Source organism: Hemitrygon akajei, chromosome 4, assembly GCF_048418815.1.
Source record: "Hemitrygon akajei chromosome 4, sHemAka1.3, whole genome shotgun sequence".
Taxonomy (NCBI): Eukaryota; Metazoa; Chordata; class Chondrichthyes; order Myliobatiformes; family Dasyatidae; genus Hemitrygon; species Hemitrygon akajei.
In genome coordinates this window covers 200,538,437-200,559,221 of record NC_133127.1, presented here as the reverse complement: position 1 = coordinate 200,559,221, position 20,785 = coordinate 200,538,437, and the positions used below count along the sequence as shown (strand labels likewise).

General features: G+C 49.2%; 1 protein-coding gene across 1 annotated transcript in view; it reads right to left on the bottom strand.

Annotated features, from left to right (window-relative positions):
- The window catches only part of rrp8 (ribosomal RNA processing 8), a 30,663-nt gene that overhangs the window by 6,384 nt on the left and 3,494 nt on the right, over nucleotides 1–20,785 (bottom strand). Inside the window, exons 2-4 of the mRNA XM_073044430.1 lie at nucleotides 8,860–8,966; nucleotides 6,915–7,774; nucleotides 3,502–3,631 (exon numbers count right to left, since the gene is read on the bottom strand). Coding sequence (XP_072900531.1) covers nucleotides 3,502–3,631; nucleotides 6,915–7,774; nucleotides 8,860–8,964 — 1,095 coding nt within the window. The 5' untranslated portion in view covers nucleotides 8,965–8,966. The remainder of the gene's footprint in view (nucleotides 1–3,501; nucleotides 3,632–6,914; nucleotides 7,775–8,859; nucleotides 8,967–20,785) is intronic.

Genomic DNA, 20,785 nt, shown 5'->3' with positions numbered 1-20,785 from the left:
AGCGGGCAGGAGGGTACACAGTGATAATCTGCTGAGATTCCACGTCGACCCCCCAGGGAGCGGGCAGGAGGGTAGACAGTGATAATCTGCTGAGATTCCACGTCAATCCTCCAGGGAGCGGGCAGGAGGGTAGACAGTGATAATCTGCTGAGATTCCACGTCGATCCCCCAGGGAGCGGGCAGGAGGGTAGACAGTGATAATCTGCTGAGACTCCACGTCGACCCCCCAGGGAGCGGGCAGGAGGGTAGACAGTGATAATCTGCTGAGATTCCAGTTGACCCCCCAGGGAGCGGGCAGGAGGGTACACAGTGATAATCTGCTGAGACTCCACGTCGACCCCCCAGGGAGCGGGCAGGAGGGTAGACAGTGATAATCTGCTGAGATTCCAGTCGACCCCCCAGGGAGCGGGCAGGAGGGTAGACAGTGATAATCTGCTGAGATTCCACTCGACCCCCCCAGGGAGCGGGCAGGAGGGTACACAGTGATAATCTGCTGAGATTCCACTCGATCCCCCAGGGAGCAGGCAGGAGGGTACACAGTGATAATCTGCTGAGATTCCACGTCGACCCCCCAGGGAGCGGGCAGGAGGGTACACAGTGATAATCTGCTGAGATTCCAGTTGACCCCCCAGGGAGCGGGCAGGAGGGTAGACAGTGATAATCTGCTGAGATTCCACTCGACCCCCCAGGGAGCGGGCAGGAGGGTAGACAGTGATAATCTGCTGAGATTCCACTCGACCCCCCAGGGAGCGGGCAGGAGGGTAGACAGTGATAATCTGCTGAGATTCCACTCGACCCCCCAGGGAGCGGGCAGGAGGGGACACAGTGATAATCTGCTGAGATTCCACTCGACCCCCCAGGGAGCGGGCAGGAGGGTAGACAGTGATAATCTGCTGAGATTCCACGTCGATCCCCCAGGGAGCGGGCAGGAGGGTAGACAGTGATAATCTGCTGAGACTCCACGTCGACCCCCCAGGGAGCGGGCAGGAGGGTACACAGTGATAATCTGCTGAGATTCCACTCGACCCCCCAGGGAGCGGGCAGGAGGGGACACAGTGATAATCTGCTGAGATTCCACTCGACCCCCCAGGGAGCGGGCAGGAGGGGACACAGTGATAATCTGCTGAGATTCCACGTCGACCCCCCAGGGAGCGGGCAGGAGGGTAGACAGTGATAATCTGCTGAGATTCCACTCGACCCCCCAGGGAGCGGGCAGGAGGGTAGACAGTGATAATCTGCTGAGATTCCACTCGACCCCCCAGGGAGCGGGCAGGAGGGTAGACAGTGATAATCTGCTGAGATTCCACTCGACCCCCCAGGGAGCGGGCAGGAGGGTACACAGTGATAATCTGCTGAGATTCCACTCGACCCCCCAGGGAGCGGGCAGGAGGGTACACAGTGATAATCTGCTGAGATTCCACTCGACCCCCCCAGGGAGCGGGCAGGAGGGTACACAGTGATAATCTGCCATTTGGGAAATCCACACCAGGGGATGTATGTGGGTGCAGATATTTCCCGTCAATGTGTGTGTGTCCCTCAGAGTAACTGTCAGTGTGTCAGACATAAGAACAGTCACAGACATGGGTTGATGGGACGGACAGTCAGACACCGACGTGTGGGACAGACTGTCCGATTGATGTGTGGGACAGACGGACGGTCAGAGACACCAATGTGTGGGACAGACGGTCAGACTGATTTGTGGGACAGACGGACGGTCAGAGATCACCGACGTGTGGGACAGACAGACGGTCAGAGACACCAATGTGTGGGACAGACGGTCAGACTGATGTGTGGGACAGACGGACTGTCAGAGATAGCGACGTGTGGGACAGACGGTCAGACTGATGTGTGGGACATATGGATGGTCAGAGACACCGACGTGTGGGACAGACACTGAGGTGTGGGATGGGCGGTCAGAGATGCTGAGGTGTGGGATGGGCGGTCAGACTCTGAGACTCTGACGTGTGGGATGGACGGTCAGACACTGACGGGTTAGAGGGTGAGTCAGTGTGTCTGTGTAGCTGGGATATGGTGCTCAGTTCCAGGTAAGCCTGAATACTGGTTTGGTTATGCTCAGGCCAAGGCACGCGTACACCAGGGAGGTAGGGTTCAGGGCCAGGGCACGCGTACACCAGGGAGGTAGGGTTCAGGGCCAGGGCACGCATACACCAGGGAGGTAGGGTTCAGGGCCAGGGCACGCGTACACCAGGGAGGTAGGGTTCAGGGCCAGGGCACGCGTACACCAGGGAGGTAGGGTTCAGGGCCAGGGCACGCGTACACCAGGGAGGTAGGGTTCAGGGCCAGGGTATGTCTGTACACCAGGGAGGGTTAGGGTTCGGGGCCAGGGTATGCCTGTACACCAGGGAGATGGTGCTCACTGAAGGTACGTCTGTACACCAGGGAGGTGTTGCTCAGCAAAGGTATGCCTGTAAACTGGGGAGGGGAATTAGACTTGACGTAGACTTGCAGACAAAGAGAGTGTTGTGGTCAGGCAAAGGGTGTGGAGAGAGATCATGTACTGTACATCCTGGCTGCTGGATTAGACTGTTTATTTGTTATTTCCTTTGTAGTTTAACAATTTATGCCTGGTTGTATTTTATGTGAAAGCCAGGTAAAGTATGTGGACGGTGAGGAATACAGGCTGGCAGGGAGCAGACAGCAGCTCAGAGTAAACCTTTTGCTCATGGTCACAGTCTGAATATACAATTGTCAGTGTGTCTCTGAGCTGCTGCAGTTCTCTCTTTCTGGAAGCTTCTTGGTATCACGTTGTTTGAATAGGGACTATCTGATTGGTTAACTCTTATCTACAAATTTGAATGAAAGGTTTCCAATCTGTGGGGTATGTGAAGACCTGAACACATTGCCCTGCCATCTTTACTCTTTTCTGTTCTGTGTTTTTAGCCATTGGACTTTTGCTGCTCCACATTTCCAATGCAGGTGACATTTTTGCCATTTCCATCATATCTTTTTTTTTAATGAGACCATGTTGATAGCTCGACGCACAACCCAGCATAGATGGAAAGCATTGGAAGGAGCAAGCCAGATTCAAACTCAGGATCATTTGCCTCGAAGTCTAGTGCTGAAGCCACGACAACACCGACCAGCATCTTGCTTGTATTGCCGCTTAATAAAACCATTGTCAAGTCACATGTTTTGTGCTTCTTTTTGACTTCCGGAAGAACCTTGGATCAAAAATATTAGAATTCAACAAGGGGTATACCAGAACAATGCCTGAACATCAGGGAGTTGCTGGTCAGGCTCCAGGAGCACCTGTATCCCACAGGGAAGGAACACCTGTATCCCACAGGGAAGGAACACCTGTATCCCACAGGGAAGGAACACCTGTATCCCACAGGGAAGGAGCACCTGTATCCCACAGGGAAGGAACACCTGTATCCCACAGGGAAGGAGATGAGGACTTGGCACAGTGCAATCGCAGTGTGAGAGGGAATTTGGGCCGGTGACAATGCTGTATCTGGGTCGTACACAGACCGTACCCACCTTCGCCATGTCACAGACAGTCACAAGGTCGCTGAGCGCCACCAGGTCGAATGAGTACACCCTGTTGCCCACACTCCGGGCGATCTTACAGTCTCCACAGCCAAAGTCAGCTACAATGGCAGAGCGTGGCCTGTGGCGGACATCAAAGAGAACCTCCTATCAGTGACTGCTGCGCACCCACACATCCCACAGACGGTCGTCCCAGGCCTGGCTCCCCCATCCCATGGGACAGTGACCTGTTGCCACATTTACCCTCTGGTATTGGATGGGACTTCAGTGCTGACTGTCTGCTCACCTGTCACTGACCTGGGCGTACAACCCCTCCCAACTGCCCTGTAACAGCCCTCCCCAAGCCTGCCCACATCACTCCATCTCCTTCCTGCTAATCTCCCCTTCCCACCACTCTCCCACAACTCCACCTCACCCTCCCCAACAACATTCCCCTTCTCCCTTCCTTCCCAGTACCTGTGTTTGATGTAATGGATGCCAACCTCCCCCTCCCTCCACACTCCCCCCTCCCCAACAACATTCCCTTTCTCCCTTCCTTCCCAGTAGCCAGGGACAGGACTGGTTACTTCAAGTGCCGGGTTTTAGATGTTTCGGGAAGGACAGGGAGGGAGGCAAAAGAAGTGGGGGTGTGGCACTGTTGATCAGAGATAGTGTCACGGCTGCAGAAAAGGTGGACGCCATGGAGGGATTGTCTACGGAGTCTCTGTGGGTGGAGGTTAGGAACAGGAAGGGGTCAATAACTCTACTGGGTGTTTGTTATAGGCTGCCTAATAGTAACAGGGACATCGAGGAGTAGATAGGGAAAGAGATCCTGGAAAGTTGCAATAATAATAGTTGTTGTGGTGGGAGATTTTAATTTCCCAAATATTGATTGGTTTCTCCCTAGAACAAGGGGTTTAGATGGGGTGGAGTTTGTTCGGTGTGTTCCGGAAGGTTTCTTGACACAATATGTAGATAAGCCTACAAGAGGAGAGACCGTACTTGATTTGGTATTGGGAAATGAACCTGGTCAAGTGTCAGGTCTCTCAGTGGGAGAGCATTTTGGAGATAGTGATCATAATTCTATCTCCTTTACAATAACATTGGAGAGAGATGGGAACAGGCAAATTATAAAAGTGTTTAATTGGAGTAAGGGGAATTATGAGGCAATCAGGTAGCAACTTGGAAGCTTAAATTGGGAACAGATGTTCTTAGGGAAAGGTATGGAAGAAATGTGGCAAATGTTCAGGGGATATTTGTGTGGAGTTCTGTATAGGTACATTCCAATGAGACAGGGAAGTGATGGTAGGGTACAGGAACTGTCATGTACAAAGGCTGTTGAAAATCTAGTCAAGAAGAAAAGAAAAGCTTATGAAAGGTTCAGAGAGCTGGGTAATGTTAGAGATCTATAAGATTGTAAGGCTACAAGGAAGGAGCTTAAGAAGGAAATTAGGAGAGCCAGAAGGGGCCATGAGAAGGCCTTGGCGGGCAGGATTAAGGAAAACCCCAAGGCATTCTACAAGTACGTGAAGAGCAAGAGGATAAGACGTGCAAGAATAGGACCTATCAAGTGTGACAGTGGGAAAGTGTGTATGGAACCGGAGGAAATAGCAGAGGTGCTTAATGTATATTTTACTTCAGTATTCACAATGGAAAAGGATCTTAGTGATTGTAGTGATGACTTGTAGCAGACTGAAAAGTTTGAGCATGTAGATATTAAGAAAGAGGATGTGCTGGAGCTTTTGGAAACCATCAAGTTGGATAAGTCACCGGGACTGGATGAGATGTACCCCAGGCTACTGTGGGAGGCGAGGGAGGAGATTGCTGAGCCTCTGGTGATGATCTTTGCATCATCAGTGGGGACAGGAGAGGTTCTGGACGATTGGGGTATTGTGGATGTTGTTCCCTTATGCAAGAAAGGAAGCAGGGATAGCCCAGGAAATTATAGACCTGTGAGTCTTAGTTCAGTGGTCGGTAAGTTGATGGAGAAGATCCTGAGAGGCAGGATTTATGAACATTTGGAGAAGTATAATATGATTAGGAATAATCAGCATGGCTTTGTCAAGGGCAGGTCGTGCCTTATGAGCCTTATTGAATTTTTTGAGGATACAACTAAACACACTGATGAAAGAAGAGCAGTAGATGTAGTGTATAGGGATTTCAGCAAGGCATTTGATAAGGTACCCCATGCAAGGCTTATTGAGAAAGTAGGGAGGCATGGTATCCAGAGGGACTTTGCTTTGTGGATCCAGAACTGGCTTGCCCACAGAAGGCAAAGAGTGGTTGTAGACGGGTCATATTCTGCATGGAGGTCGGTGACCAGTGGTGTGCCTCAGGGATCTGTTCTGGGACCCTTACTCTTCGTGATTTTTATAAATGACCTGGATGAGGAAGTGGAGGAATGGGTTAGTAACTTTGCTGATGACACAAAGGTAGGGGGTGTTGTGGATAGTGTGGAGGGCTGTCAGAGGTTACCGCGGGACATTGATAGAATGCAAAACGGGGCTGAGAAGTGGCAGTTGGAGTTCAACCCAGATAAGTATGAAGTGGTTCATTTTGGTAGGTCAAATATGTTGGCAGAATATAGCATTAATGGTAAGATTCTTTGCAGTGTGGAGCATCAGAGGGATCTTGGGGTCCAAGTCCATAGGATGCTCAAAGCAGCTGCACAGGTTGACTCTGCAGTTAAGAAGGCGTACAGTGTATTGGCCTTCATGAATCATGGAATTGAATTTAGGAGCCAAGAGGTAATGTTGCAGCTATATAGGACCCTGGTCAGACCCCACTTGGAGTACTGTGTTCAGTTCTGGTCGCCTCACTACAGGAAGGATGTGGAAACCATAGAAAGGATGCAGAGGAGATTTACAAGGTTGTTGCCTGGATAGGGGAGCATGTCTTATGAGTGAACCACTTCACACTTATCTGGGTTGAATGAACTCAGCTTTTTCTCCTTGGAGCAATGGAGGATGAGAGGTGACCTGATAGAGGTGTATAAGATGATGAGAGGCATTGATTGTGTGGATAGTCAGAGGCTTTTCCCCAGGGCTGAAATGGTTGCCACAAGAGGACACAGGTTTAAGGTGCTGGGGAGTAGGTACAGAGGAGATGTCAGAGGTATGTTTTTTACTTAGAGAGTGGTGAGTGCGTGGAATGGGCTGCCAGCAACGGTGGTGGAGGCGGAAAGGGTCTTTTAAAAGACTTTTGGATAGGTACATGGAGCTTAGAAAAATAGAGGGCTATGGGTAACCCCAAGTAATTTCTAAGGTAGAGACATGTTCGACACAACTTTGTGGGTTGAAAGGCCTGTGTTGTGCTGTAGGTTTTCTATGTTTCTACCTGTGTTTAATGTAATGGATTCTGACCTCCCCCTCCCTCCACACTACCCCCTCCCCAACAACATTCCCTTTCTCTCTCCTTCCCCGTACCTGCGTTTGATGTAATGGATGATGCGCTGCACTGGATTTTCGGGCCACCGCTCGAGTTGGGCGGTGAAGCCATGGTGGTAGAGGTGGAAGGCACTGGGGTCCTGTGCGAAGAGCTGTTGGGCGTCGGCGCTGCTCGTCGTGTACAGCTGCTGGTTGAGGAGTCGGAAGCGGGCAGCCCTCAGCCGTTGCTGCATCCGATCCCTCAGGGTGCTGGAGCGGTCCTGGGGCGAGGTCCCTTGTAACTGGTCCCCCTCCAGAGCCTCTCCTCCCAGCGCCTTCCCTCTCTTACCCTTCACCTTCCCAGGAGGAGGCCGTGGTACTGCTCCCTCTGCCCCACCATTAACCCCCACCTCTTGGCTTTGGGGGGCAGTAGTGTCACTCCCACCCTCCCCTCTCTGTCCCTTCACCTTCCCTGTAGGGACCCGACACCTCGCTCCCCCGGGTCCAGGACGGGCAGTGACGCTCACTTGCTCCGTGTTCCCTGCTCCCAGTGGCCAGAACTTGTTCTTGCTCCTGCGCTGATTCTTCTTCCAATTCCTCCACTGTTTTCGGGTGAGCGTTCCTGCCCTCGTCCCCTGGACGCTGTTAGACCCATCCCCTCCTGCTTCCTGGCCCGACTCCTCCCTCCCGACCCGCAGCTCGGCTGCTGCTTCCGTTCCCAGCCCCTCTCGCCGGGCCTTGGCAGCCGCCTCCTGCACTCCTGGACTCCGGCGCTTCCTCTTGCTGAGCCTGGCCTCCCCAGAGGGGCCACACTCCAGCTCAGGCTGTGCTGCTCCCAGGCTCTCCTCGGCCGTACCTGCGGCTCTCAGGACCCGCAGCGTTTTCAGCAGCGCCCGTTTACTCCTCCGGCTCTGGCTGTTCTACAAACAGAGACGGTTGGTGAGGTGGTGGAGCAGAAAGATATCAATAACATCCTTAGTCTGCTGAAGGTGGCGTCACAGGTAGACAGGGTCATAAAGAAAGCTTTTGGCACACTGACTTTCATAAATTAACGTACTGAGTACAAGAGTTGGGATGTTAAGTTGAGATTGTAGAAGACATTGGTGAGACGCAATTTGGAGTCACCTACCTGCAGGAAAGTTATCAATAAGATTGAAGCAGTGCAGAGAGAATTTGCATGGATGTTGCCAAGATTTGAGGACCCGAGTTATAGGGAGGGTTTGAATAGGTTAGGTCTTTATTCCCTGGAGCGTAGGAGAATGAGGGGAGATTTGATAGAGGTGTACAAAATTGAGAATTATAGACAGGGTAAATGCAAACAGGCTTTTTCCACTGAAATTGGGTGAGACTAGACAGGCGGTCATGGGTTAAGGGTGAAAGGTACAATATTTAAAGGGAACATGAGGGGGAACTTCATCACTCAGAGGTTGGTGAGAGAGTGGAACAATAGCCAGTGCAAATAAGGCAGGTTCAATTTCAATATTTAACAGAAATTTGGATAGGTACACAAATGGAAGGGGAATAGAGAAATATGGTCCAAGTGCAGGTTGATGGGACAAGGCAGAATAACAGCTCAGCATGGACTAGATGGGCCAAAGGGCCTCTTTCTATGCTGTCATGCTCTATGACTCTCTCATGACATTCCCAGCAATTTGTCTGTTCCTGTGTACACTCTGTTACGTGCTCACACTGACTGTGGTGTGGTGCAGAAGGTCAAATCGCTGCCTCACTACCCCAGAGACCCGGGTTCGATCCCAGCCTCTGGCTCTCTCTGTGTGGAGTTTGCATGTGGCTTTCTGTTCCCTTCCACACACCAACAACGTATGGGTCAGGGGGTTAATGAGCCGCTGTAACTCGGTCCCAGTGTGTGGCTGAGGGGTAGAATGTGAAGTTGGGGGCAGTGAGAGAGAGAACTGATGGGACTCGATGGGCCAAATAGCTCCTATGTCTTATGGTGTAACGTACAGCCCAAGACAGCCCACCTCCCACTGCCACCGTCTCTTACCTGTTTACTGACACAGCAGGAGGGTGCCTGCCTGTGGAAGATAGCCTCAGTCAGAGCCCTGGCCTCTGTATCATCATTCCAGTCACTCTCCTCGAACATGCCCATACCTTCAACAGACAAAAACAAGGGAGGGTCATTCTCTGCCAAAGTCTCAGCGCTATCCCCACATCCCTCCCTCCTTCATGGAGAGAGTCAGGAGCACCAAGTTTCTGGGAGTGTCCACTACAGACAATCTCACCCCGTTATTCAACAGCATCTCTTCAGTCAAGAAAGAAGAGCAGCACCTCCTCTTCCTGAGGAGACTGAGGTGAATGGGGCTCCAATCTACCCCCCACCCCTCCAATTTAACAATTTTTACAGGAGCACCATCAGGAGTGCCCTGACCAACTGCATCATTGTCTGAAACGGGAATTGCAGGTGTCTGACACAAGACCCGACAAAGGACTGTGAGAACTGCTGAGGGGATCATCGGGATCTCTCTTCCATCCATTGGAGATATTTATTACCATCGCTGTGTACACAGGGCCCTTAGCATCATCAAGCATCCCTCCCGTCCATCCAAAGACCTCTTTGACCCCCTACCATCAGGCAGGAGGTACCATTGCATTAGAACGAGAACTGTTAGGATGGGAAACAGCTTCTTCCCCCGGGCCGTGAGACTTCTGGACTCCTTGCCACCACCCAGGTCTCATCACGTATGAAGCACCAGTAGTGTTATACTGTTTACTTTTGATCTTGCATTGTGTATTCAGCTCATTACTTGTTAATTTATTTGTGGTAATATTGCTTTATGCATTATATGTCTGAGTTCTACATACTGCGTTGTGCACCTCGGTCTGGAGGAACATTGTCTCATTTGGCAGTACACGTGGTGGAATGGCAATAAACTGCACTTGAACTTGAATATCCTTTGCATGTCCAGAAACCTGTCCACAGAATCTGGGTCTGAGCTTCCCCACCATCCCGGTCAGAAAACTCAAAGAACTCATCCCCCTCTCCTCAGCCTCACACTGACACTGATCTCCTCAACCAGGGGACAGCATTCCAACTGGTTTCATCACCATCTGGAATGGAGTGGCCACTGCACGGGATCAGAAAAAGCTGCGGGAAGTTGTAAACCCAGCCAGCTCCATCATGGACACTGGCCTCCCCAGCATCTTCAAAAGGTGATGCCTCAAAAAAAAGATTGGTCAGCCTTATTGCTTGGGGAAAGCAACTGTTTTTGAGCCTGGGTACCCTGGTGTGGCTGCTATGTAGCCTCCTCCCTGATGGGGGTGGGACAAACAGTCTGTGAGCAGGGTGGGAGGAATCCTTCATGGTGTTACTGGCCTTTTTCTGTTGGGATATTAGATATTGCGTATTGGTCAGAAAATGATGTTAAACAATCTTGAACTTTATGTGCATGAATAAAGTGACGCTGGGCACAGGAGTGTCTGTGCATAAGGAGACTCTGACAGGAAATGACAAAGTGGTGGTGGTGGGGTGGGTCAATGGGTGGAGGCGTTGATCAGCATGACAGCTTAGGGAAGTAACTGCTCATGAGTTTAGTGATCCAAGTGTGGATGCTGCATAGCCTCTTCCCTGATGGAGTGGGTACACTCGCAGGGAGGAGGTTCAGGAGCCTGATGATCCACACTCGATGGTTTAGGAAGTTTCTTCCCCTCTGCCGTTCGATTTCCAAACGGTCCATCAACCTGTGAACACCAGCTCACTCTTCCTCTATTACACTACTTAATTCTAGGATTTATAATTTTTGTCTTTGTAACTATACTGTTACAACAAAACAATACATTTCACAACATGTCAGTGACAATCAAGCTGATTCTGATTAAGCTCTGCCCAGCATCTCCCCACGAACACCTCAGAACTCTACAAGTTTCCTCTCCACTCTGCCGAAGTGTGACCTCCACAATCTCTCCCCACAGCTTTCACCCTACACAGGTGTCCCCACCTTACAAAGCTAAAGCGTTCCTATGAAACCTTTCTTAAGCCGAATTGGCGTAAAGCGAAGAACCATTCATTTATGTGGGGAAAATCCTCTTTGCAATGCAAAAACAGGTCTTTTGTAAAAGTGAAATGGCGTAAAGCGAAGAACCATTCATTTATGTGGGGAAAATTTTCGTAAAAGGGAAAATCCTCTTTGCAATGCGAAAACAGGTCTTTTGTAAAAGTGAAGTGGCGTAAAGCAGGGGGCACCTGTAAAGCCATAAGATTCAGAACAAGAAGGTTGCGAGTGAACAGCTGATTTCAGGAGTGAAGGCAGTTTTTACTACACAGGATAAAAGAGAGACAAGACTGCGCAGGCACGTGATGTCAGTCAGTAGAGTGGGAAAGGTTTAAAAAGACCGCCATATCCAACGGGCAGCGGAGTGAGAGGAAGCAGAGTGATAGGGCATTGGCTCAACGGGCTTAGGTGGTAACGGGACAAGGCGAGGTAGGTTTACCTGTGTTAATTGTGGAAAGGAGGAAGTATGTGTGTGAGACCAGTTTTCTGTGCTTGTTGTCGGATGTGGGAGGTCCTGGAGTCTCCCAGCCTCCCGGACGGCCACGCCTGCAGCAGGTGCATCGAGCTGCAGCTCCTGAGGGACAGAGTTAGGAAACTGGAGATGCAGCTCGATGACCTTCGCCTGGTCAGGGAGAGCGAGGAGGTGATGGAAAGGAGCTGCAGGCAGGTGGTCACACCGGGGCCTCGGGAGAAAGACAAGTAGGTCACAGTAGGCGGAGGAAGGGAAAGAGTCAGGAGAGTACTCCTGTGGCTGTACCCCTTGACAATAAGTACTCCTGTTTGAGTACTGTTGGGGGGACAGCCTACCTGGGGGAAGCAACAGTGGCCGTGCCTCTGGCACAGAGTCTGGCCCTGTGGCTCAGAAGGGTAGGGAAAGGAAGAGGAAGGCAGTAGTGATAGGGGACTCATTAATCAGGGGTTCAGACAGGTGACTCTGTGGACGCAGGAAAGAAACTCAGATGGTAGTTTGCCTCCCCAGTGCCAGGGTCCGTGATGTTTGGAATCACGTCCAAGATATCCTGCAGTGGGAGGGAGAACAGCCAGAGTTCGTAGTACATATTGGTACCAAAAACATAGGTATGAAAAGGGAAGAGGTCCTGAAAAAAGACTACAGGGAGTTAGGAAGGAAGTTAAGAAGCAGAACCGCAAAGGCAGTAATCTCGGGGATTACTGCCTGTGTCACGCGACAGTGAGAATAGGAATAGAACGAGGTGGAGGATAAATGTGTGGCTGAGGGATTGGAGCAGGGAGCAGGGATTCAGATTTCTGGATCATTGAGACCTCTTCTGGGGCAGGAGTGATGTGTACAATAAGGACGGGTTGCACTTGAATCCCAAGGGGACCAATATCCTGGCGGGGAGGTTTGCTAAGGCTATTGGGGAGAGTTTAAACTAAAATTGTAAACTGCAGATGCTGAGGTCAAATCAAGACGTACAAAAAAGCTGGATGAACTCAGCAGGTTGGGCAGCATCCTTTGAAAGGAGCAGTCAATGGATGCTGCCCAACCTGCTGAGTTCATCCAGCTTTTTTGTACGTCTTTATTTAAACTAGAATTGTTAGGGGGGAGGAAATCAAACTGAAGAGACTGGGGAAGAGGCGGCTGGCTCACAAAAAGAGGAAGCTTGTAGGCAGTGTGTGAGGGAGGATAGGCAGGTGACAGAGAAGGGATGTGCTCTGACCGAAGGTTTGAGATGTGTCTCTTTTAACACAAGGAGTGTTGTGAACAAAGCGGATGAGCTTAGAGCGTGGATCAGTACTTGGAGATATGATGTGGTGGCCATTACAGAGACTTGGATGGCTCAGGGACAGGAATGGTTACTTCAAGTGATAGGTTTTAGATGTTTCAGAAAGGACAGGGAGGGAGGCAAAAGAGGTGGGGGCACAACACTGTTGATCAGAGATAGTGTTACAGCTGCAGAAAAGGTGGACGCCATGGAGGGATTGTCTACAGAGTCTCTGTGGATGGAGATTAGGAACAGGAAGGGGTCAATAACTTTACTGGGTGTTTTTTATAGGCCGCCCAATAGTAACAGGGATATCGAGGAGCAGAAAGGGAAACAGATCCTGGAAAAGTGTAATAATAACAGAGTTGTTGTGATGAGAGATTTTAATTTCCAAAATAACAATTGGCATCTCCCTAGAACAAGGGGTTTAGATGGGGTGGAGTTTGTTAGGTGTGTGCAAGAAGGTTTCTTGACACAATATGTAGATAAGCCTACAAGAGGAGAGACCGTACTTGATTTGGTATTGGGAAGTGAACCTGGTCAGGTGTCAGATCTCTCAGTGGGAGAGCATTTTGGAGATAGTGATCATAATTCTATCTCCTTTACAATAGCATTGGACACAGATAGGAACAGACAAGTTAGAAAAGCGTTTAACTGGAGTAAAGGGAATTATGAAGCTTAAATTGGAAACAGATGTTCTCAGGGAAAAGTACAGAAGAAATGTGGCAAATATTCAGGGGATATTTGTGTGAAGTTCTGCATAGGTACGTTCCAATGAGACAGGGAAGTTATGGTAGGATACTGTGGTGTACAAAGGCTGTAATAAATCTAGTCAAGAAGAAAAGAAAAGGTTACAAAAGGTTCAGAGAGCTAGATAATGTTAGAGATCTAGAAGATTATAAGGCTAACAGGAAGGAGCTGAAGGAGGAAATTAGGAGAGCCAGAAGGGGCCATGAGAAGGCCTTGGCGGGCAGAATTAAGGAAAACCCCAAGGCATTCTACAAGTATGTGAAGGAGGATAACACATGAAAGAATAGGACCTATCAAGTGTGACAGTAGGAAAGTATGTGTGGAACCAGAGGAAATAGCAGAGATACTTAGTGAATACTTTGCTTCAGTATTCACTATGGAAAAGGATCTTGGCGATTGTAATGATGACTTGCAGCAGACTGAAAAGCTTGAGCATGCTGATACTAAGAAAGAGGATGTGCTGGAACTTTTGGAAAGCACCAAGTTAGTTAAATCGCCGGGACTGGATGAGATGTACCCCAGGCTACTGTGGGAGGCGAGGGAGGAGATTGCTGAGACTCTGGCGATGATCTTTGCATCATCATTGGGGACGGGAGAGATTCCTGTGCATTGGAGGGTTGCAGATGTTGTTCCTTTATTCGAGAAAGGGAGTAGAGTTAGCCCAGGAAATTATAGACCAGTGAGTCTTACCTCAGTGGTTGGTAAGTTGATGGAGAAGATCCTGAGAGGCAGGATTTATGAACATTTGGAGAGGTATAATATGATTAGGAATAGTCAGCATGGCTTTGTCACAGGCAGGTCGTGCCTTACGAGACTGATTAAATATTTTGAGGATGTGACTAAACATATTGATGAAGGAAGTGCAGTAGATGCAGTGTATATGGATTTCAGAAAGGCATTTGATAAGGTACCCCATGCAAGGCTTATTGAGAAAGTAAGGAGGCATGGGATCCAAGGGGACATTGCTTTGTGGATGGAGAACTGGCTTGCCCACAGCAGGGAAAGAGTGGTTGTAGACGGGTCATATTCTGCATGGAGGTCAGTCACCAGTGGAGTGCCTCAGGGATCAGTTCTGGGACCTTTACTCTTCGTGATTTTTATAAATGACCTGGATGAGGAAGTGGAGACATAGGTTAGTTGGTTTGCTGATGACACAAAGGTTGGGGTGTTGTGGATAGTGTGGAAGGCTGTCAGAGGTTATAGCGGGACACTTATAGGATGCAAAAATGGACTGAGAAGTGGCAGATGGAGTTCAACCCAGATAAGTGTGAAGTGGTTCATTTTGGTAGGTCAAATATAATGGCAGAATATAGTATTAATGGTAGGAATCTTGGGGTCTGAGTCTTTAGGACACTCAAAGCAGCTGCGCAGGTTGACTCAGTGGTTAAGAAGGTGAATGGTGTCTTAGCCTTCATCAATCGTGGTATTGAATTTAGGAGACAAGAGGTAATGTTGCAGAGATAAAGGACCCTGGTCAGACCCCACTTGGAGTGCTGTGCTCAGTTCAGGTCTCCTCACTACAGGAAGGATGTGGAAACCATAGAAAGGGTGCAGAGGAGATTTACAAGGATGTTGCCTGGATGGGGGAGCATGCCTTATAAGAATAGGTTGAGTGAACTCAGCCTTTTCTCCTTGAAGCAACGGAGGATGAGAGGTGACCTGATAGAGGTGAATAAGATGATGAGAGGCATTGATCATGTGGATAGTCAAGAGGCTTTTTCCCAGGGCTGAAATGGTTGCCACAAGAGGACACAGGTTTAAGGTGCTGGGGAGTAGGTACAGAGGAGATGTCAGGGGTAAATTTTTTTTACACAGTGAGTGGTGAGTGTGTGGAATGGGCTACCAGCCATGGTGGTGGAGGTGGATACGATAGGGTCTTTTAAGAGGCTTTTAGATAGGTACATGGAGCTTAGTAAAATAGAGGGCTATGGGTAAACCTAGGGAGATGTTCGGCACAGCTTTGTGGGCCGAAGGGCCTGTATTATGCTGTAGGTTTTCTATGTTTTTTCTCTATTAGATATAGGAGCACATCTAGGCCATTCGGCCCATTTGTCTGCTCCGCCATTTCATCATGACTGATCCATTTTCCTTTCAGCCCCAGTCTCCCCATTACCCTTCATTCCCTGACCAATCAAGAATCTATTAACCTCTACCCAATGACTTGGCCTCCACAGTCACCTGTCGCAACAAACTTCACAGATTTACTTCTCTGGCTAAAGAACTTCCTCATCTCTGATCTAAACGGACGTTACTGTATTCTGAGGCTGTGTCCTTGGATCCTAGACTCTGCTACCACAGGAAACATCCACTCTATTGAAGCATTTCAGCATTTGATAGGTTTCAATGAGGTCACCTCAGTCTGCTGAATTCTCGTCAGTACGTCTAGAGTTATCAAACACTCCTCATATGACAAGCCTTCCAATCCCAGAATAATTTTTGTGAACCTCCTTTAAACCCTCTCCAATGTCAGCGCATCCTTTCTTACACAAGGGGCCCAAAACTGCTCACAATACTTTCAGTGAGGCCTCACCAGTGTTTAATAAAGCCTCAACATTACATCCTTGTTCTTATATTCTAGTCCTCTTGAAATGAATGCTAACATTGCATTTGCCTTCCTCACCAGACTCAACTTGGAAATTAACCTTCTGGAATCCTGCACAAGGACACCCAAGTCCCTTTGCAGCTTGGATATTTGAATTTTCTCTCCAATTAGAAAATAGCCTACGCTTTTAATTCTTCTACCAAAGTATATGACCATACACTTTCTGATACTGTATTCCATCTGCCACTTCTTTGCCCATTCTCCTAATCTGTAACCTCTCTGCTTCCTCCTCACTATCTGTCCCTCCACCTATTGTCTGCAAACTTGGCCACAAAGCCATCGATTCCTTCATCCAAATTAATTTTTTTTAAAAATCTCTCCCAACACAGACCCGTGTTATCGGCAGCCAGCCAGAAAAGGCTCCCTTTATTCCCACTCTTTGCCTCCTGCCAATCAGCCACTGCTAGAATCTTTCCTGCAATACCATGGGCTCTTAATTTAAACAAGAGTGTCACCTTGTTCCAAGCCTCTGAAAATCTAAGTACACAACATCCACTGACTTCCTTTTTCTATCCTGCTTGTTATTTCTCCAAAGAATTTCAACAGATTTTCCCTTAAGAGAACCATGCTGACTACGGCCTATTTACCATGTGCCTCCAAGTACCCCAAAACCTCATCCTTAACAATCAATTCCAACATCTTGCCAACAACTGAGGTCAGAGTAACTGACCAGTAATATCCATAGCTACATTCTCTTGGCCCAGAACCTTTCTACCTCAGCCGTTCAAGATACTTATCATCACACAGTGACACAACACAGGTACAGGCCCTCGGCCCAACCATACTGTGCTGGCCATGGAACATACTAAACTACAAACCCCATTTCCAGAAAAGTTGGGATATTTTCCAAAATGCAATAAAAACAAGAATCTGTGATATGTTAATTCACGTGAATCTTTAACTGACAAAAGTACAAAGAAAAGATTTTCAATAGTTTTACTGACCAACTTAATTTGTATTTTGTAAATATACACAAATTTAGAATCTGATGGCTGCAACACACTTAACAAAAGTTGGGACAGAGTTAAAATAAGATTGAAAAGTGCACAGAATATTCAAGTAACACTGGTTTGGAAGACTCCACATTAAGCAAGCTAATTGGTAGCAGGTGAGGTATCATGACTGGGTGTAAAAGTAGCGTCCATCAAAGGCTCAGTCTTTGCAAGCAAAGATGGGTTGTGGCTCACCCCTTTGTGCCAAATTTCGTGAGAGAATTGTTAGTCAGTTCAAAAGGAACATTTCCCAACGCAAGATTGCAGAGAATTTAGGTCTTTCAACATCTACAGTACATAATATTGTGAAAAGATTCAGAGAATTCAGAGACATCTCAGTGCGTAAAGGGCAAGATCAGAAACCACTGAATGTGCATGTTCTTCGAGCCCTCAGGCGGCACTGCCTAAGAAACCGTCATGCTACTGTGACAATTATAGCTACCTGGGCTCGGGAGTACTTCGGAAAACCATTGTCACTTAACACAGTCCGTTGCTGCATCCAGAAATGCAACTTGAAACTGTATTATGCAAGGAGGAAGCCATACATCAGCTCTATGCAGAAACGCCGGTGAGTTCTCTGGGTCCGAGCTCATCTCAGATGGACCGAAAGACTGTGGAACCGTGTGCTGTGGTCAGATGAGTCCACATTTCAGCTAGTTTTCGAAAAAAATGGGCGTCAGGTTCTCCGTGCCAAAGATGAAAACGACCATCCTGATTGTTCTCAGCGAAAGGTGCAAAAGCCAGCATCTGTGATGGTATGGGGGTGCATCAGTGCCCACGGCATGGGTGAGTTGCATGTATGTGAAGATACCATTGACTCTGAGGCGTATATTAGGATTTTAGCGAGACATATGTTGCCATTAAGGCGACGTCTCTTCCCGGGACGTCCATGCTTATTTCAGCAGGACAATACCAGACCACATTCTGCACGGGGTACAACAGCGTGGCTTTGTAGACAGAGTGCGTGTGCTTGACTGGCCTGCTGCCAGTCCAGATCTATCTCCTATTGAAAATGTGTGGCGCATCATGAAGAGGAGAATCAGACAACGGAGACCACGGACTGTTAAGCAGCTGAAGTCTTGTATCAAGCAAGAATGGACAAAATTTCCAATTGCAAATCTACTACTATTAGTATCCTCAGTTCCAAAATGATTAAAAAGTGTTATTAAAAGGAAAGGTGATGTAACACAATGGTAAACATGCCTCTGTGCCAACTTTTGTTGAGTGTGTTGCAGCCATCAAATTCTAAATTTGTGTATATTTACAAAATACAATTAAGTTGGTCAGTAAAACTATTGAAAGTCTTTTCTTTGTACTTTTGTCAGTTAAATAAAGGTTCACGTGAATTAACATATCACAGATTTTTGTTTTTATTGCATTTTGGAAAATATCCCAACTTTTCTGGAAGTGGGGTTTGTAGTTCAAATTACCTGTTGGATGGATATCTTTGAGCTCTTACCACCAGGAAGGAGGTACAGCAGCACCAGGAGTCGGACTGGGTAACAGTTTCTTCCCTCAGGCTGAGACCAATGAACGCCCTGCCACCACCATGTTAGGAGAATGAGGGATGACCACACAGCTGTTTATAAAATCATGAGTATAGATAAGATGGACAGTCATCATCTTTCCCCCAGGGTTGGGCAGTCTAAAACCAGGAGCACAGATACAAGAGTGAAGAGATTTAAATGAGGCTTCTTTACACAGAGGGGTGGGTAGGGTTACCTGGAGTCTTGGATTATTTATTTTCATGGGACTGTTTTTGTATGTGCTGTGTGTGACTGTTGGTACTGTGTTTTGCATCTTGGCCCTGGAGTAATGCTGTTTTATTTGGCTGAATTCATGTATAGTTGAATGAGAATTAAACTTGAACCTGAATGAGCTGCCAGAAAGGAGCATACTTTAAGCATTTGGAAATGTCCATGGAGAAGGGTATGGGCAAAACACAGGCAACTAGGACTGGCAGGAAGGTTGCTGTGAAGGGTAGGGATCTGTTGGGCCAAAGGGCCTGTTTCTGTGTTGCATCTGTGACTCTGTCACTGGGTCTGAAGCACCTCCTATTTCCCAGGTATACATCCCTCAGCAGGTCACCATGTCATCAGTCAGCGCAACCCCCCCCCCACCCCCAACAAAGCACAGCGCGGACCTCCCCCACCCACCAGATAACCCAATAATTAAGCGTTGTTGCAGGAAAGCAGCATTCATCATCAGGAACCCCACCATCCAGGACATGCTCTTTTCTCACTGCTGCCATCAGAAAGAAGGTACAGGAGCCTCAGGACCCCACCACTGGGTTCAGTAACAGTTATTACCCCTCAACCATCAGGCTCCTGAACCAAAGAGTTCTTTCAACTTCATTCACCCCATCATTGGAATGTTTCCATAAGCTATGGACTCATTTTCAAAGACTGTTCACCACATGTTCTTGATATTTATTGCTTTTTTTGTATTTAAAAGTTTACTGCCTTTTGCACACTGAATGATCGCTCAAGTTGGTGCAGTCTTCTGCTGACTCTATTCTGATTATTTTTCTATTGTAGTTTCACTGAGAATGCCAGAAGAAAATGAATCTCAGGGTTGTAAATGGTGAAATCTATCTACTTTGATAATAAAGTTAGTTTTGAACCACACATTAAACTTCACCCTCACCACTCCCCCACACTTTGCATCTTCTCTCAATCTCCTCACCCTCTCCCCATCTCACAGTCCCTCACCGTCCCACAGACCCTCACTGTCACCCCCTCCCCGTCTCACAGACCCTCACCGTCACCCCCTCCCCGTCTCACAGACCCTCACCGTCAACCCCTCCGTCTCACAGTCACCCTCTCTCCGTCTCACAGTCCCTCACCGTCACCCCCTCCCCGTCTCACAGACCCTCACCGTCAACCCCTCCGTCTCACAGTCACTCAGTCACCCTCTCTCCGTCTCACAGTCCCTCACCGTCACCCCCTCCCCGTCTCACAGTCCCTCACAGTCACCCTCTCTCCGTCTCACAGTCCCTCACCGTCACCCTCTCTCTGTCTCAGACCCCCACCGTCACCCCCCTCCCCGTCTCACCCTCCCCGTCTCACAGACCCTCACCGTCACCCCCCTCCCCGCCTCACAGACCCTCACTGCCACCCCCCTCCGTCTCACAGTCCCTCCCCGTCTCACAGACCCTCACCGTCACCCCCTCCCCGCCTCACAGACCCTCACTGCCACCCCCTCCGTCTCACAGTCCCTCCCCGTCTCACAGACCCTCACCGTCACCCCCTCCCCGTCTCACAGACCCTCACCGTCAACCCCTCCGTCTCACAGTCACTCACAGTCACCCTCTCTCCGTCTCACAGTCCCTCACCGTCACCCCCTCCCCGTCTCACAGTCCCTCACCGTCACCCCCCTCCCCGTCTCACAGACCCTCACCGTCAACCCCTCCGTCTCACAGTCACCCTCTCTCCGTCTCACAGTCCCTCACCGTCACCCCCCTCCCCGTCTCACAGACCCTCACCGTCAACCCCTCCGTCTCACAGTCACCCTCTCTCCGTCTCACAGTCCCTCACCTTCACCCCCTCCCCGTCTCACAGTCCCTCACAGTCACCCTCTCTCCGTCTCACAGTCCCTCACCGTCACCCTCTCTCTGTCTCAGACCCCCACCGTCACCCCTCCCCGTCCCACAGACCCTCACCGTCACCCCCTCCCCGCCTCACAGACCCTCACCGCCACCCCCTCCGTCTCACAGTCCCTCCCCGTCACCCCCTCCGTCCCACAGACCCTCACCGTCACCCTCTCCGTCTCAGACCCTCTCCGTCACCCCCTCCCCGTCTCACAGACCCTCACCGTCACCCTCTCCCCGTCTCACAGACCCTCACCGTCACCC